The sequence below is a fragment of the Cololabis saira genome, chromosome 9 (assembly GCF_033807715.1).
Source record: "Cololabis saira isolate AMF1-May2022 chromosome 9, fColSai1.1, whole genome shotgun sequence".
In the NCBI taxonomy this organism is placed as follows: domain Eukaryota; kingdom Metazoa; phylum Chordata; class Actinopteri; order Beloniformes; family Belonidae; genus Cololabis; species Cololabis saira.
This window is the reverse complement of record NC_084595.1, coordinates 914503-932866: the sequence shown is the minus strand read 5'-3', so window position 1 is coordinate 932866 and position 18364 is coordinate 914503. Positions and strand designations below refer to the sequence as shown.

Below are 18364 nucleotides of genomic sequence, written 5' to 3'. Positions count from 1 at the left end.
CAGCCGTCCCCGCTCCTCCTCCATCAGCCGGACCGTTTCTATTATTATTATTATTATTATTTATTATTATGATTATTATTATTAGTATTGTTATTTACCTGCTGCAGAAGCCGTCCTCGCTCCTCCTCCATCAGCCAGACCGTTTCTATTATTATTATTATGACTATTATTAGTATTGTTATTTACCTGCTGCAGCAGCCGTCCTCCCTTATTATTATTATTATTAATTATTATCATTATTATTGTTATGTACCTGCTGCAGCAGCCGTCCTCGCTCCTCCTCCATCAGCCAGACCGTTTCTATTATTATTATTATTATTTATTATTACTGTTATTTACCTGCTGCAGCAGCCGTCCTCCCTTATTATTATTATTATTATTATTATTATTAGTATTGTTATTTACCTGCTGCAGCAGCCGTCCCCGCTCCTCCTCCATCAGCCGGACCGTTTCTATTATTATTATTATTTATTATTATTATTATTAGTATTGTTATTTACCTGCTGCAGCAGCCGTCCCCGCTCCTCCTCCATCAGCCGGACCGTTTCTATTATTATTATTATGATTATTATTAGTATTGTTATTTACCTGCTGCAGCAGCCGTCCCCGCTCCTCCTCCATCAGCCGGACCGTTTCTATTATTATTATTATGATTATTATTAGTATTGTTATTTACCTGCTGCAGCAGCCGTCCCCGCTCCTCCTCCATCAGCCGGACCGTTTCTATTATTATTATTATGATTATTATTAGTATTGTTATTTACCTGCTGCAGCAGCCGTCCCCGCTCCTCCTCCATCAGCCGGACCGTTTCCCGCTCCAGCGCCACCCGGTGGTCGTTCTCTCTCTGCAGCCGCCGGCCCGTTTCCTGCAGCTCCTTCTGGGCCAGCTCGTGCTCGGCCCGGAGGTCGCGCTGCAGCCGCCGGGTCTGGACACGCACGTGCACGGCAGGGTCGTCAATAACAGGTCTGATCGGCCGTCAATAACATCCCGATCAGTGATCAATAACTCACCTGCAGCTCCGCCTCCTCCAGCTGCTTCTCTCTCGTCTCCAGATCCAGCAGAGTTTTCTGGAGCTGAAGCTCCAACCGCTGGAACTCTGTCTCCTGGTGGGAACCAATCACAGGGGGAACCAATCACAGGGGGGAACCAATCACAGTGGGAACCAATCACGGGGGGAACCAATCACAGTGGGAACCAATCACAGTGGGAACCAATCACAGGTGGGAACCAATCACAGGTGGGAACCAATCACAGGTGGAACCAATCACAGGTGGAACCAATCACAGTGGGAACCAATCACAGGTGGAACCAATCACAGGTGGGAACCAATCACAGTGGGAACCAATCACAGTGGGAACCAATCACAGTGGGAACCAATCACGGGGGGAACCAATCACAGTGGGAACCAATCACAGGTGGAACCAATCACAGGTGGAACCAATCACAGTAGGAACCAATCACAGTGGGAACCAATCACGGGTGGGAACCAATCACAGGTGGGAACCAATCACAGGTGGGAACCAATCACAGGTGGGAACCAGACACAGTGGGAACCAATCACAGGTGGGAACCAATCACAGGTGGGAACCAGACACAGTGGGAACCAATCACAGGAACCAATCACAGGTGGGAACCAATCACAGTGGGAACCAATCACAGGTGGAACCAATCACAGGTGGGAACCAATCACAGGTGGGAACCAGACACAGTGGGAACCAATCACAGGAACCAATCACAGGTGGGAACCAATCACAGTGGGAACCAATCACAGTAGGAACCAATCACAGTGGGAACCAATCACAGGAACCAATCACAGTGGGAACCAATCACAGGTGGAACCAATCACAGGTGGAACCAATCACAGGTGGGAACCAATCACAGGTGGGAACCAGACACAGGTGGAACCAGACACAGGTGGGAACCAATCACAGGTGGGAACCAGACACAGGTGGAACCAATCACAGGTGGGAACCAATCACAGTGGGAACCAATCACAGTGGGAACCAATCACAGTAGGAACCAATCACAGTAGGAACCAATCACAGTGGGAACCAATCACAGGTGGGAACCAATCACAGGTGGAACCAATCACAGGTGGAACCAATCACAGGTGGAACCAATCACAGGTGGAACCAATCACAGGTGGAACCAATCACAGGTGGAACCAATCACAGGTGGAACCAATCACAGGTGGAACCAATCACAGGTGGAACCAATCACAGGTGGAACCAATCACAGGTGGGAACCAATCACAGTGGGAACCAATCACAGGTGGAACCAATCACAGTGGGAACCAATCACAGGTGGGAACCAATCACAGTGGGAACCAATCACAGTGGGAACCAATCACAGTAGGAACCAATCACAGTGGGAACCAATCACAGGTGGAACCAATCACAGTGGGAACCAATCACAGTGGGAACCAATCACAGTAGGAACCAATCACAGTGGGAACCAATCACAGGTGGAACCAATCACAGGTGGAACCAATCACAGGTGGAACCAATCACAGGTGGAACCAATCACAGGTGGGAACCAATCACAGTGGGAACCAATCACAGGTGGAACCAATCACAGGTGGAACCAATCACAGGTGGGAACCAATCACAGGTGGAACCAATCACAGGTGGGAACCAATCACAGTGGGAACCAATCACAGGTGGAACCAATCACAGTGGGAACCAATCACAGGTGGGAACCAATCACAGGAACCAATCACAGGAACCAATCACTGGTGGGAACCAATCACAGGTGGGAACCAATCACAGTGGGAACCAATCACAGGTGGAACCAATCACAGGAACTAATCACAGGTGGGAACCAATCACAGTAGGAACCAATCACAGGTGGAACCAATCACAGGTGGGAACCAATCACAGTGGGAACCAGACACAGGTGGGAACCAATCACAGTGGGAACCAGACACAGGTGGGAACCAATCACAGTGGGAACCAATCACAGTAGGAACCAATCACAGGTGGGAACCAGACACAGGTGGGAACCAATCACAGGAACCAATCACAGGTGGGAACCAATCACAGTGGGAACCAATCACAGTAGGAACCAATCACAGGTGGGAACCAATCACAGGTGGGAACCAATCACAGGTGGGAACCAATCACAGGTGGGAACCAATCACAGTAGGAACCAATCACAGGTGGGAACCAATCACAGGTGGGAACCAGACACAGTGGGAACCAATCACAGGAACCAATCACAGGTGGGAACCAATCACAGTGGGAACCAATCACAGGAACCAATCACAGGTGGGAACCAATCACAGGTGGGAACCAATCACAGGTGGGAACCAGACACAGGTGGGAACCAATCACAGGTGGAACCAATCACAGGTGGGAACCAATCACAGGTGGGAACCAATCACAGGTGGAACCAATCACAGGTGGGAACCAATCACAGGTGGGAACCAATCACAGGTGGGAACCAATCACAGTGGGAACCAATCACAGGTGGGAACCAATCACAGGTGGGAACCAATCACAGGTGGGAACCAATCACAGGTGGGAACCAATCACAGGTGGGAACCAGACACAGGTGGGAACCAATCACAGGTGGAACCAATCACAGGTGGGAACCAATCACAGGTGGAACCAATCACAGGTGGGAACCAATCACAGGTGGGAACCAATCACAGGTGGAACCAATCACAGTGGGAACCAATCACAGGTGGGAACCAATCACAGGTGGGAACCAATCACAGTGGGAACCAATCACAGGTGGGAACCAATCACAGGTGGGAACCAATCACAGTGGGAACCAGACACGGGTGGGAACCAATCACAGGTGGGAACCAATCACAGGTGGGAACCAATCACAGTGGGAACCAGACACGGGTGGGAACCAATCACAGGTGGAACCAGACACAGGTGGGAACCAATCACAGTGGGAACCAATCACAGGTGGGAACCAATCACAGGTGGGAACCAATCACAGTGGGAACCAATCACAGGTGGGAACCAATCACAGGTGGGAACCAATCACAGGTGGGAACCAATCACAGGTGGGAACCAGACTAACCTTCTTGTTGACCAGAGCTTCTCTCTCTCCGTCTCTCCTCCTCCACTCCTCCGCTAACGCCTGCATGTGTCGCAGCTCCTTCCTCTTCAGCTGCAAAACAAAGGTTAGCAACGCCGCCGTTACCCACCATGCACCTGTGTTGGTCCTTTACACTTTTTTCTCAACATTGAGTTTTTTCTTGAAATTGTACTTCAACATTAATCTCAAAATTTCAACTTTAATCACGAAATTTCGACTCTATTCTTGAAATTGTACGTCAACATTATAGGGCTGAGGATCGATTCAAATATCAAGAATCGATTCGATTCCGATTCTTAAGATTCAGAATCGATTATCACGATCCGATCCGATATTGATTTGGGTTACTAATACTAGTATTATATTGAGATTAAACAGCAAGTATTGCAGCTAATGATGCTGTAAGGACCAATCAGCTCCCAGAATGCTGATAGAACTGAAACAGAAACATCGTGGGTCAGAATTACCAAACAGATCCAGGGAAGAAAAAGAGGACGAAAGAAATTTCTTTTATTTTTTCCCTATTTATTTGGTTTTTAACATTTATGCAAATGTAACCCCAAGACAGTATATAAAGCAAAGAAATATAGACAATTTATGCAATTATAACTGAAAACCTTAATGTTTTCATACCTTTAAACATATTTAAAGGCAAAAACATGGAATCGATTTTTAGGAATTAATATGAGAATCGATTTAAAATCGGAGAATCAATCTTTTCAACACAGGCCTAGTGTTGGTCCCTTCCACTTTTTTCCACAGTTTGCCTTTTTTCTCAACATTGAGTTTTTTCTTGAAATTGTACGTCAACATTAATTTCGACATTTCAACTTTTTTCTCGAAGCGCAAAATAAAAAAAAAAATATAGGGTCTTAGGAACTGGTTCTGGGTCTGGACCCAGATCCGGGTTCTAGGAACTGGTTCTGGGCCCAGACCCGGGTCCTAGGAACCAGGAAGTGTCTCTGCACCTGGTCGTCGAACAGATCCTCCTGCTGCTCCTTCCACAGCTCCAGCTCCAGGGCCGTGCGGTACTCCATGGTGTCCCTGGGGGCCTGCGGTGCTGGGGGGCCCCCTGGGGGGGCCCCGGGTCTGGTCTCTGCTGGGGGGCCCCCTGGGGGGGCTCCGGGTCTGGTCTCTGCTGGGGGGCCCCCTGGGGGGGCTCCGGGTCTGGTCTCTGCTGGGGGGGCCCTGGGTCTGGTCTCTGCTGGGGGGGCTCCGGGTCTGGTCCCTGCTGGGGGGGCCAATGGCTGAGTAGGAACTTCATTCTGCAGAGACACAGGAGTTAAATTAATATATATGCAGACAAGTTATTTCATACAAGTATTTCTGCCCCTGGTTCCATCTGGCCCCCTAGGAAACAGTTTTGGAGGCCCTGGTACCATCTGGCCCCCTAGGAAACAGTTTTGGAGGCCCTGGTACCATCTGGCCCCCCTAGGAAACAGTTTTGGAGGCCCTGGTACCATCTGGCCCCCTAGGAAACAGTTTTGGAGGCCCTGGTACCATCTGCCCCCCCCCCCCCCCCCTAGGAAACAGTTTTGGAGGCCCTGGTACCATCTGGCCCCCCTAGGAAACAGTTTTGGAGGCCCTGGTACCACCTGGCCCCCCTAGGAAACAGTTTTGGAGGCCCTGGTACCATCTGGCCCCCCTAGGAAACAGTTTTGGAGGCCCTGGTACCATCTGGCCCCCCCTAGGAAACAGTTTTGGAGGCCCTGGTACCATCTGGCCCCCCCTAGGAAACAGTTTTGGAGGCCCTGGTACCATCTGGCCCCCCTAGGAAACAGTTTTGGAGGCCCTGGTACCATCTGGCCCTCCTAGGAAACAGTTTTGGAGGCCCTGGTACCATCTGGCCCCCCTAGGAAACAGTTTTGGAGGCCCTGGTACCATCTGGCCCCCCCTAGGAAACAGTTTTGGAGGCCCTGGTACCATCTGGCCCCCCTAGGAAACAGTTTTGGAGGCCCTGGTACCATCTGGCCCCCCCTAGGAAACAGTTTTGGAGGCCCTGGTACCATCTGGCCCCCCCTAGGAAACAGTTTTGGAGGCCCTGGTACCATCTGGCCCCCCTAGGAAACAGTTTTGGAGGCCCTGGTACCATCTGGCCCCCTAGGAAACAGTTTTGGAGGCCCTGGTACCATCTGCCCCCCCCCCCCCTAGGAAACAGTTTTGGAGGCCCTGGTACCATCTGGCCCCCCTAGGAAACAGTTTTGGAGGCCCTGGTACCACCTGGCCCCCCTAGGAAACAGTTTTGGAGGCCCTGGTACCATCTGGCCCCCCTAGGAAACAGTTTTGGAGGCCCTGGTACCATCTGGCCCCCCCTAGGAAACAGTTTTGGAGGCCCTGGTACCATCTGGCCCCCCCTAGGAAACAGTTTTGGAGGCCCTGGTACCATCTGGCCCCCCTAGGAAACAGTTTTGGAGGCCCTGGTACCATCTGGCCCTCCTAGGAAACAGTTTTGGAGGCCCTGGTACCATCTGGCCCCCCTAGGAAACAGTTTTGGAGGCCCTGGTACCATCTGGCCCCCCTAGGAAACAGTTTTGGAGGCCCTGGTACCATCTGGCCCCCCCTAGGAAACAGTTTTGGAGGCCCTGGTACCATCTGGCCCCCCCTAGGAAACAGTTTTGGAGGCCCTGGTACCATCTGGCCCCCCCTAGGAAACAGTTTTGGAGGCCCTGGTACCATCTGGCCCCCCCTAGGAAACAATTTTGGAGGCCCTGGTACCATCTCGCCCCCCTAGGAAACAGTTTTGGAGGCCCCTGGTACCATCTGGCCCTCCTAGGAAACAGTTTTGGAGGCCCTGGCCTGATTATTTGTGCTACATAAATTGGCGAGCCAGCCAGGAGCTGTGTGAAGGTTAATGAACATTGTTATTGATATACTGTTAAGGGATTGCAAACATGGAAATTGTGATTTGAGTCCATCAATGACCACGATTACATGATGTTTTTTAATTTGAATTAATTATTCCGAATTAAACCATTCAGAATTAAACTATGTTCCTTGGAGTTTACATGGAAATAGTAATTCTGAATTGAGGTTTCCATGGAAACACGTTTGATGGTCTTTCTCCAATTCCTGTCCAGGTCTGGGGGTTGGGAAGGTTCTGATTGGATAGGGGGGGGACCGGAAGTTAAACTACCGGAAGAAAAACTAACTTAACTACAACTTTGAAAAGATCACCATGTTGATGTTTCCTGTTTCCATCTGTTCTTTTAATGATTTCTATTTATTAAATAAATGGTCTCTGCTCTTGACCAGCGTTTACTGCTGCTGCATCTGGAAACTTTGTTAGGAAAACCAGCCCAGTGGAATATAAGATCATGGAGACAGACGGGGAGGGAACGAGCAGAAAGAAAGACCGGGATTCATTTAAAGAGGAATGAGTGTATACTTTTTTTTTAAATTCTTATTTAGTTTGATTTTTTTTTATAATTATGGATTTTTATTTATTTTTTATAATTTCCAGGTCCGGGTCCACCCACCTGATCTGAGTCCGACACCTGGACCCGCCGGTCCCGGATGAATCCGTGATCCTCCAGCGTCGCTACGTAGCTTAGCTCGGCCACCGTCTCTGCAGGACTGAGGACAAGCGGGTCAATACGGTACCGATCGGCCCGGTACCGGGTGATGGGTTCTGGTCCGGTTCCTACCTCTGCTCCTGGACCACCGGGACCACCGGGACCACCGGGACCACCGGGACCACCGGGACCACCGGGACCCGGTTCCGGTGGCTCTGCCTCCAGCCCGCCCCCCCGGCAGGCCCGGTGAACCGGGTCCGGTCCAGAACCAGCAGCTGGGACAGCTGCAGCGAGGCCCGTCCAATCAGCTGGTCCCGGCTGGCGGCGCCGCGGTGCCACAGCTCCACCACCAGGGGCTCCCTGGAACCGGGACAGAACCGGGACAGAAACAAGTTGAAATGTCGACTTTATTGTTCAAAAAGTCTATTTTCAAACTCGAGTCTTGAAAAAGAGGGCGTTGTCTTACAATCAGGGTCGGCTTATATTCGGGCCGATACGGTAATATTTAGTTTAAAAAGTCGAAATGTCGAGGAAAAAGTCGAAATGTCGAGAAAAAAGTTAAAATTTCGTGAATAAAAGTCGAAATGTCGAGAAAAAAGTTAAAATTTGGAGAAAAAAGTCGAAATGTCGAGAAAAAAGTCGAAATGTCAAGAAAGAAGTCTAAATGTCGAGAAAAAAGTTAAAATTTCGTGAATAAAAGTCGAAATGTCAAGAAAAAAGTGGAAATGTATTTCAAATTTATTCTGGAAATTTCAACTTCATTCATGAAAATTTTGACTTTTTTCTCATAAACCTCCCCCACCTGAGGAAGGTGTCCTGCAGCCCCGCCCCCTCCCCAGGCCCCGCCCCCATCTCTGACCCCGCCCCTTAGTCCCTCCCCAGGCCCCGCCCCCTCACCTCAGGAACGTGTCCGTCAGCTGCTGTGGTTCGGCGGCGAAGTCGAAGGCGCAGAAAGACTGAGGAAGAGAAACGTCCTGGTTCCTCTGGAGCTGCACCGGGGGGTTGGTCATGATGGGGGCGGAGCTGCCGAAGAACCGGTACTGGTACCTGGAACAGAACAAAGAACCGGTACTGGTACCTGGAACAGAACACAGAACCGGTACTGGTACCTGGAACAGAACAAAGAACCGGTACTGGTACCTGGAACAGAACAAAGAACCGGTACTGGTACCTGGAACAGAACACAGAACCGGTACTGGTACCTGGAACAGAACACAGAACCGGTACTGGTACCTGGAACACAACACAGAACAAAGAACCGGTACTGGTACCTGGAACAGAACACAGAACCGGTACTGGTACCTGGAACAGAACACAGAACCGGTACTGGTACCTGGAACAGAACACAGAACCGGTACTGGTACCTGGAACAGAACAAAGAACCGGTACTGGTACCTGGAACAGAACACAGAACCGGTACTGGTACCTGGAACAGAACACAGAACCGGTACTGGTACCTGGAACAGAACACAGAACCGGTACTGGTACCTGGAACAGAACAAAGAACCGGTACTGGTACCTGGAACAGAACACAGAACCGGTACTGGTACCTGGAACATAACACAGAACAAAGAACCAGTACTAGAGAAAAGTCAGAATGTGGAGAGAAAAGTTTGCTCAGGCCTTGGACTTCCTGACTTCTTGACTGACTCTGACTGTGGTTGAGAATTGAAGTAAAAGTCACTACTCATTTGACAACTATAAATACTAGTATTTGAAATTACTAATCTGTTTGAAAAGCCTTTGTCTTTGTTTTTTTCTGTTATTTGTTGTGTCCTTTTTGTGATGTTTGTGTAATCATTTTAACAATATACTGCAGTTAAATTCAAACCTTGGTCTCAGTGTTTCATTGTCCTCCAATCAGCTCCTTGAGCCGAGCCTTTACAGCCGAACTTGATGGTAGCCTGGTTACAGCCTGGTTATACAGTAGGTGCTACATAAACTTGGCGAGCCAGCCAGGAGTAGGGATGGGCGGTATGGACGAAAAAATGTATCACGATAATTTCTGGCATTTATCCCGATAACGATAAAAAAAATACCAATAAAAAAACGTCATCAACGGGAATCTTTCTTTCTTTCTTTCTTTCTTTCTTTCAGGCTCCTTCCTTCCTTCCTTCCTTCCTTCCTTCCTTCCTTCCTTCCTTCCTTCCTTCCTTCCTTCCTTCCTTCCTTCCTTCCTTCCTTCCTTCCTTCCTTCCTTCCTTCCTTCCTTCCTTCCTTCCTTCCTTCCTTCCTTCCTTCCTTCCATAAATCAGTTTTACACAAAAACGTCATCAACGGGAATTTATCATTTTTACCGCGAGATACAAATTCTTACCGTGGGGAATTCTTTTGACGGTTTATTGTGAACGGTAAAATATCACCCATTCCCAGCCAGGAGCTTGTGAAGGTTAATGAACATTGTTATTGATATACTGTTAAGGGATTGCAAACATGGAAATTGTGATGCAAGAGTCCATCAAAGTCCCAGATGCAGTGGTGATATCTGGGTTGACTTGCACTGAAACTGACGGAGAATTAGAGGAACATCCAGCCTCTTTTGGGTCGACACACCGTACATTCACTATTGACACCCCGGAATACCGTCACACCAAGGTGGTGGTTTATCTGGCTGTCTTCATGACGACTAGAGCTGGGTATCATCACTGACCTCCCGATACGATACGATTCCGATACACTAGGTCCCAAGACGATACGATTTCCGATACGATATAGATATTCTACAGTAGTTACAATAAGGGAATAACGTGATCCTTCCACGCGCCACGTCCGGCCACAGAAACCCCACCCTGCCTGGTGAAAAGAAGCAGCCTGCTCACTCCTCAGGTTAAGGAGGAGACTTGAGCTCAGTGCAGGAACTCCCGGGGTTGGTAGAGGGAGCAATGCCCAGGACTAACTTAGGAAGGAGCACTGGGTGATGAAATGGGGGACAAAATCGGGATTAAAAAAAAGAAAAAAAAAAAAAAAAGAAAGAAAGAAATCGATACTTGGATTTATGTATCGATAATCGTTCCTACACATGTATATCGATGAAATATCGATATATCGATATTTTTGACCCACCCCCAATGACGACCCTCCTCTACAGCTGCGAGGCGCGGGTGCTACATAGCCGCCACCTCAGGATGCCTGAGGCCTTTCACATCAGGTGCCTACGACGCATTTTGGTATATCCTGGAAGGACAGAGGTGCACTGGCTAGGCAAGGCTAGGCCACAGTCCCCCAGCACCCGCTCTGCTGGCTAGGCTAGGCCACAGTCCCCCAGCACCCACTCTGCTGGCTAGGCTAGGCCACAGTCCCCCAGCACCCACTCTGCTGGCTAGGCTAGGCCACAGTCCCCCAGCACCCACTCTGCTGGCTAGGCTAGGCTAGGCTAGGCCACAGTCCCCCAGCACCCACTCCACTGGCTAGGCAAGGCTAGGCCACAGTCCCCCAGCACCCACTCTGCTGGCTAGGCAAGGCTAGGCCACAGTCCCCCAGCACCCACTCTGCTGGCTAGGCTAGGCTAGGCCACAGTCCCCCAGCACCCACTCCACTGGCTAGGCAAGGCTAGGCCACAGTCCCCCAGCACCCACTCTGCTGGCTAGGCTAGGCTAGGCCACAGTCCCCCAGCACCCACTCTGCTGGCTAGGCAAGGCTAGGCCACAGTCCCCCAGCACCCACTCTGCTGGCTAGGCTAGGCTAGGCCACAGTCCCCCAGCACCCACTCTGCTGGCTAGGCTAGGCTAGGCCACAGTCCCCCAGCACCCACTCTGCTGGCTAGGCTAGGCTAGGCTAGGCCACAGTCCCCCAGCACCCACTCCACTGGCTAGGCAAGGCTAGGCCACAGTCCCCCAGCACCCACTCCGCTGGCTAGGCTAGGCTAGGCCACAGTCCCCCAGCACCCACTCTGCTGGCTAGGCAAGGCTAGGCTAGGCCACAGTCCCCCAGCACCCACTCTGCTGGCTAGGCTAGGCTAGGCCACAGTCCCCCAGCACCCACTCCACTGGCTAGGCAAGGCTAGGCCACAGTCCCCCAGCACCCACTCTGCTGGCTAGGCAAGGCTAGGCCACAGTCCCCCAGCACCCACTCTGCTGGCTAGGCAAGGCTAGGCCACAGTCCCCCAGCACCCACTCTGCTGGCTAGGCTAGGCTAGGCCACAGTCCCCCAGCACCCACTCCACTGGCTAGGCAAGGCTAGGCCACAGTCCCCCAGCACCCACTCTGCTGGCTAGGCTAGGCTAGGCCACAGTCCCCCAGCACCCGCTCTGCTGGCTAGGCTAGGCCACAGTCCCCCAGCACCCACTCTGCTGGCTAGGCTAGGCTAGGGTACGTCCAGCCTCAAAAAGCCTGACCCGACCCAGCTGGAGGAAACTGCAGCTCAACACCACATCCTGCTGCAGGACTGGTGGTAGTTTACCGGGATGATGGTAGTTTACTGGTAGTTTACCGGGATGCATCAGCCTCACCTGAGCGTGGCGTTGATGGCGTGGTAGTTTACTGGTAGTTTACTGGTAGTTTACTGTAGTTGACTGTAGTTTACTGGTAGTTTACTGTAGTTGACTGAAGTTTACTGGTAGTTTACTGTAGTTGACTGAAGTTGACTGTAGTTGACTGTAGTTTACTGGTAGTTTACTGGTAGTTTACAGTAGTTCACTGTAGTTTATGGTAGTTTACAGTAGTTTACCGTAGTTTACCTGAGCGTGGCGGTGACTGCGTGGTAGTTACTGTAGTTGACTGTAGTTTACCTGAGCGTAGCGTTGATTGCGTGGTAGTTTACTGAAGTTTACTGGTAGTTTACTGTAGTTTACCTGAGCGTGGCGTAGTTTACAGTAGTTTACCGGTAGTTTACCGTAGTTTACTGTAGTTTACCTGAGCGTAGCGGTGACTGCGTGGTAGTTTACTGGTAGTTTACTGTAGTTTACTGGTAGTTTACTGTAGTTTACTGGTAGTTGACTGTAGTTTACTGTAGTTTACAGTAGTTTACAGTAGTTTACAGTAGTTTACTAGTAGTTTACTGGTAGTTTACTGTAGTTTACTGGTAGTTTACTGTAGTTTACTGGTAGTTGACTGTAGTTTACTGGTAGTTGACTGTAGTTTACTGTAGTTTACAGTAGTTTACTGGTAGTTTACTGTAGTTTACAGTAGTTTACAGTAGTTTACTGTAGTTTACTGGTAGTTTACTGTAGTTTATAGTAGTTTACTGTAGTTTACCTGAGCGTAGCGTTGACTGTGTGGTAGTTTACTGTAGTTTACGGTAGTTTACTGTAAGTATACTGTAGTTTACCTCAGCGCGGCGGTGACTGCGTGGTAGTTTACTGTAGTTGACTGTAGTTGACTGTAGTTGACTGTAGTTTACTGTAGTTTATAGTAGTTTACTGTAGTTTACAGTAGTTAACTGTAGTTGACTGTAGTTTATAGTAGTTTACTGTAGTTTACAGTAGTTGACTGTAGTTAACTGTAGTTTACTGTAGTTTAGCGTGGCGGTGACTGCGTGGTAGTTTACTGGTAGTTTACAGCGTCTCACCTTAGCGTAGCGTTGACAGCGTGCGTCAGGCTGAGCTTCCCGAGTCTCTGCAGGTCCAGGGAGAAGCTGTAATGGTGGGACGAGGACGGGATGGACACCTTGGGGGCGGAGACACTGAGGGACGAGGCCCCGCCCCCACCGTCCTGAGGCTCCGCCCCCTCGGGCGTCGCCGCGGCAACCCGGTCCGGTTCCCGGTCCTGGACCTGAAGCTCCTCCAGCAGACTGTCCGCTTCACTCTCCGTCTGAGACGGAGGACGGCCCTTCCTGAGGGGGGCGGGGCTTCCAGGCTCGGTGGGAGGAGCCTCGGTGGGTGGAGCCTGAGGGGGCGGAGCCTCAGGGGGAGGAGTCTCAGGGGCCGGAGCCTCCGTCGTAACCTGTTTGCTCCCCGCCGGCGGCTGAAACGACATCAACCGGCGATCAACGTTACACTTTTGGCTTTTGACACAGTTAATGATGGAATTTTATTATCAAAAATCTCTTGTCATAATTTTAAAAATAAGGTTTTGCAACAAAAGAGAGCAATCTGTAATTTTTAATGATAAATTGTCACAGCGGGATATTCTAATATGTGGAGTTCCACAAGGGTCCATTTTGGGTCCACTGTTGTTTTTGATAAACATCAATGATTTACCTAAAGCATCTAGTATTTTGTCGAGAAAAGTCGAAATTTCATGAATAAAGTCAAAATGTTGAGAAAAAAGTCGAAATGTCGAGAAAAAAGTCGAAATGTTGAGAAAAGGAAAAAAAGAAGAAAAAGGAAAATAAGAAGACAAAAAAGACAAAAAAAAAAAGAAAAAAGGGAAAAAAAGGGAAAAAAAGAAGAAAAAAGGTCAAACATTGTTGAAAAAGCTCCAGGAGCCACTAGGGCGGTGCTAAAGAGCCTCATGCAGCTCTAGAGCCGCGGGTTGCTGATCCCTGGTTTAGGCCTATGGATTGTGCTTATTTGGTTTTGGTCATCTCTTTCCGAGTTTAAACAGTAAAACAAACGTAGCCTCGCCCCCCCGACGTCGTTACCTGCGGCGCTACGTCCTCCCGCCGCAGCGTGACGGCCACGCCCACCGACGGCTGCAGCTCCGCGGCTAGCGGCGCCAGGTTAGCGCGCCGCGGCGGCGTCAGGGGGAACACGCCCTCCACCGTGGCCGCCCCGCGGTCCAGGTCCACGGAGACGGAGGCCAGAGCTGAGAGGGAGACGCTAGCGCCACCTAGAGACTGGTTCCCACAGCACAGGTGGATCTGGAAAAACAAGAAAAATCATGCTGTAAGATGCTAATAATTACCGTAATGATCATGCTGTAAGATGCTAATAATTACTGTAATCTCCCGAATATAAGACGGTGTTTTCTGCTTTGTAATCAGACAGAAAAGTGGGCGTCGTCTTCCATTCGGGGTCTAGACGTTAAACCCATCACAACGCTAGATGGCGCCAGATATAATAATAATTTGTTTTATTTATAGAGCGCTTTTAAAAGATCTCAAAGATGCTTCACAGACACAAAGATAAAACATAAGCCTGGATTAAGGCTCTGCGTTAAACCAACGCAGAGCCTACTCTGTCACCGTGACGCCGTCGTGAACCCTTTGGACTTCTCCGTCACTAGGGATGGGAATTGATAAGATTTTTCCGATTCCATTTTCGATTCTGCTTAACGATTCGATTCTTTATCGATTCTCATTTGGAAAAAAGGAGAAGAAACAATTTTAGCATCAACTTTGTTTTATATCTTTGAACAAAAAAAATACAAGTGAGGTGTTGAGATGCCCCCAGCCTTGGGCTCCTCCATGGTGCCAGGGGGTCCCCACAAAATTATTTGCAAGATAAAATATGTATTTAATATAAAATAATAATAATAAAATAAATATTCTTCTGTAAAAATTAACTAAATACAACTAATTATTCTGTAGCAATTACACAAGAATGTCCAGTAACATGTTCAACACCACAAACTTAGTCCCTGCTGGAAACATTCATCTATTCTGGCCTGATTCTCTTCCCTGCCTTGATGAAAGGAGAATCTAGCGGTAGATGCTCTTTAACTTCTCCATAGATGAGCTGACGAGCTGCAGCTGTGTCAGGAGCTCTGCTGTCCGCCGGAGCGCGCAGCTCTTCTAAAGCATGATTTATGGTTCTGCGTTACACCAACGCAGAGCCTACGTCGTAGGGTACGTGGGGACGCGCGCCGTACGGTGCGTGTAGCCGCGTACCCTACGCCGTAGGCTCTGCGTTGGTGTAACGTGGAACCATAAATCAGCCTTACCACACGCCGGCTGACTCCGTGCTCCCAGCGCATCAGCCGGCCGAGTCCTAACAGTTTCCCCCCTTTGTTAAAATGTCCACATTGCAAGAACCAAACTTTCGAGCGTTAATGCCGCTTTGTCCCCGTGTTTTCCTGCTGGGCGCAAATGCACACGTTGCGCAACGTGTTTGGTGACGTCATTCACGCCCACTGGAATCGATAAGGGAATAGTTTGCGAAAAAGGCAAACGATTCCAAGGAATTGAAACACTGGGAACCGGTTCTCAACAAGACCCGGTTCTTGATTCCCATCCCTATCCGTCACTCCATTTCTCCGCGGTGCAGTTCCCCCCCAGAGCACTAGTTGATACTTTGTTTAGCTTCCGGCTTTTCCGGTCACAGTGAAGGACAACTATTGTGCAAAAAACCAAAACAACCAAAAATAAATAAATCACACACACAGGAAGAAAAGAGGCTGAAAGTTCACGACTGCTTCACGAACCGGAACCTGAAATGTGTTGCTACCAGTTAACCAATCACAGCCTCTCCATCTGTGTTGGGTCGTAGTTACAGTTTTTGGGTGCGAGACTCCCGCATACGTACTCTACGGTGTAGGTTTAACACAGAACCAGAATTCAGCCTTAACTGACCTGTAAGTCGGGCTGCTGCACCAGGAAGTTCTGCAGGACCAGGAAGTTCTAACTCACCTGCAGGTCCGGCTGCTGCACCAGGAAGTTCTGCAGAACCAGGAAGTTCTGCAGAACCAGGAAGTTCTGACTCACCTCTAAATCCGGCTGCTGCAGCAGGAAGTTCTGCAGAACCAGGAAGTTCTGACTCACCTCTAAATCCGGCTGCTGCAGCAGGAAGTTCTGCAGAACCAGGAAGTTCTGACTCACCTCTAAATCCGGCTGCTGCAGCAGGAAGTTCTGCAGAACCAGGAAGTTCTGACTCACCTCTAAATCGGGCTGCTGCACCAGGAAGTTCTGCAGAACCAGGAAGTTCTGCTGCACCAGGAAGTTCTGACTCACCTCTAAATCGGGCTGCTGCACCAGGAAGTTCTGCAGGACGTCCCTGCTGCTCCGGATTCGTACCGACGCTCTCTCGGGCTGGAAGTCGGGGCTCAGCAGGCTGAGGAACGGCTGGCTGGTGATGTCGTTACCGAGTAGGGAGTAGTAGAAGAAGAAGCCCCGGTCCTCCGAGGAGAGACCGGCCCGGTCCGGGACCAGCTGGGGGAGGAGAGGATCAGTTATTAGTCTGTTCTGGACCTGAACCCGGTCCAGAACCAGGTCCTGGACCTGGTCCTGGACCAGCTGGGGGGACACGAGGACCAGTTATTAGTCTGTTCTGGACTGGACCTGGTCCAGAACCAGGTCTGGGACCAGGTCTGGGACCAGCTGGGGGGACCAGAGATCCAGTTATTAATCTGAGTAGACCAGGGGTGTCAAACTCATTTTTCTTGTCGGGCCGGATTTTAACCAATTTTTTTCTCACGGCCGCACGCTCAAAATAACAAAAACCGTGCGGAAAATACACTAATTATGTAAAATATATTTCTTCAGCATCTTTTCTTGAAATTTATCGTTTTTTTTTCAAATTATGCAAGATACTTTTAATATCATTTTACAAAGATAAACAGAAACAAGTATGTTTTTTTATATTTCGCTTTTTCATAGGAAATTTAATTAAAAGCAAAATCTTTCTTATTACATCCGAGAGTGTTTCTTTGTGATTTAGAGATTTTTCCAGTACAATTAAGTGTATTTTTTTTTTTTTTAAATGGCGTGGATATTTATACCAGTGTGCTGAAAAAGTCAGCACTTCTTTTAACTGTTTTACTTTGTCACTATCCTCGTATTCAAAACTGAAATTCTCAGAATAAATATCTTCTATCATCTTTTTTAGCAGTGATATTTTTCCTGCGAAAATATATAATAGTAATCAGTTAATAAAAATAAACGACCGTCTACAAAGAAATAAAATCGGCAAATGCATTCTAGAAAACTAAAAAAATGTCAAACTCCTCTCTTTGTGGAATAATGATGGATTTGTAGAAGAAATATATTATAGATATGCTGCGATTCATGGAAATTATTTATGCCTTCCTTTTTAGTAAATTAACATTTGTTTTTTTTGCGTTGGAAACTTCTCTCGGGCCGCACATTTGACACCCCTGGTGTAGATGCTGAGTCCAGAACCAGGTCCAGAACCAGGTCCTGAACCTGGTCCTGAACCTGGTCCTGAACCAGGTCTGGGACCAGATGGGGAGACAGGATGGAACTCCTGAGTGTTTTACATCAGACCATCTTAATAAACGACCCCAGGATTCCATCGTGCTGTAAAGTTTTATGCAGACGATGTTTCCTGTTGGTTCATCAGGACCTTCAGTTTATTAAAGTTTAAATTAGGTTTAACAGAATTCATCAGTGATTGAATTAGATTCTGTTCTCCTGGTGAGACGGTTGTTTAGATTGAACCCTGAGGAACTCCAGGACTGAACCCTGAGGAACTCCAGGACTAAACCCTGAGGAACTCCAGGACTGAACCCTGAGGAACTCCAGGACTGAACCCTGAGGAACTCCAGGACTGAACCCCGAGGGACTCCAGGACTGAACCCTGAGGAACTCCAGAGGGCCCAGGACTGAACCCTGAGGAACTCCAGAGGACTGAACCCTGAGGAACTCCAGGATTGAACCCTGAGGAACTCCAGGACTGAACCCTGAGGAACTCCAGGACTGAACCCTGAGGAACTCCAGGACTGAACCCTGAGGAACTCCAGGACTGAACCCTGAGGAACTCCAGGACTGAACCCTGAGGAACTCCAGAGGACTGAACCCTGAGGAACTCCAGAGGACTGAACCCTGAGGAACTCCAGGACTAAACCCTGAGGAACTCCAGGACTGAACCCTGAGGAACTCCAGGACTGAACCCTGAGGAACTCCAGGACTGAACCCTGAGGAACTCCAGAGGACTGAACCCTGAGGAACTCCAGAGGACTGAACCCTGAGGAACTCCAGGACTGAACCCTGAGGAACTCCAGGACTGAACCCTGAGGAACTCCAG

General features: G+C 49.2%; 1 protein-coding gene across 1 annotated transcript in view; it reads right to left on the bottom strand.

Annotated features, from left to right (window-relative positions):
- Positions 1–18364, bottom strand: part of cep120 (centrosomal protein 120) — a 54683-nt gene that overhangs the window by 13900 nt on the left and 22419 nt on the right. The window contains exons 6-16 of the mRNA XM_061729737.1: positions 16373–16530; positions 16012–16051; positions 14086–14304; positions 13072–13466; positions 8464–8613; positions 7699–7926; positions 7531–7627; positions 5023–5319; positions 4037–4126; positions 1012–1104; positions 677–926 (exon numbers count right to left, since the gene is read on the bottom strand). Of these exons, the coding sequence (XP_061585721.1) occupies positions 677–926; positions 1012–1104; positions 4037–4126; positions 5023–5319; positions 7531–7627; positions 7699–7926; positions 8464–8613; positions 13072–13466; positions 14086–14304; positions 16012–16051; positions 16373–16530 (2017 nt within the window). The remainder of the gene's footprint in view (positions 1–676; positions 927–1011; positions 1105–4036; positions 4127–5022; positions 5320–7530; positions 7628–7698; positions 7927–8463; positions 8614–13071; positions 13467–14085; positions 14305–16011; positions 16052–16372; positions 16531–18364) is intronic.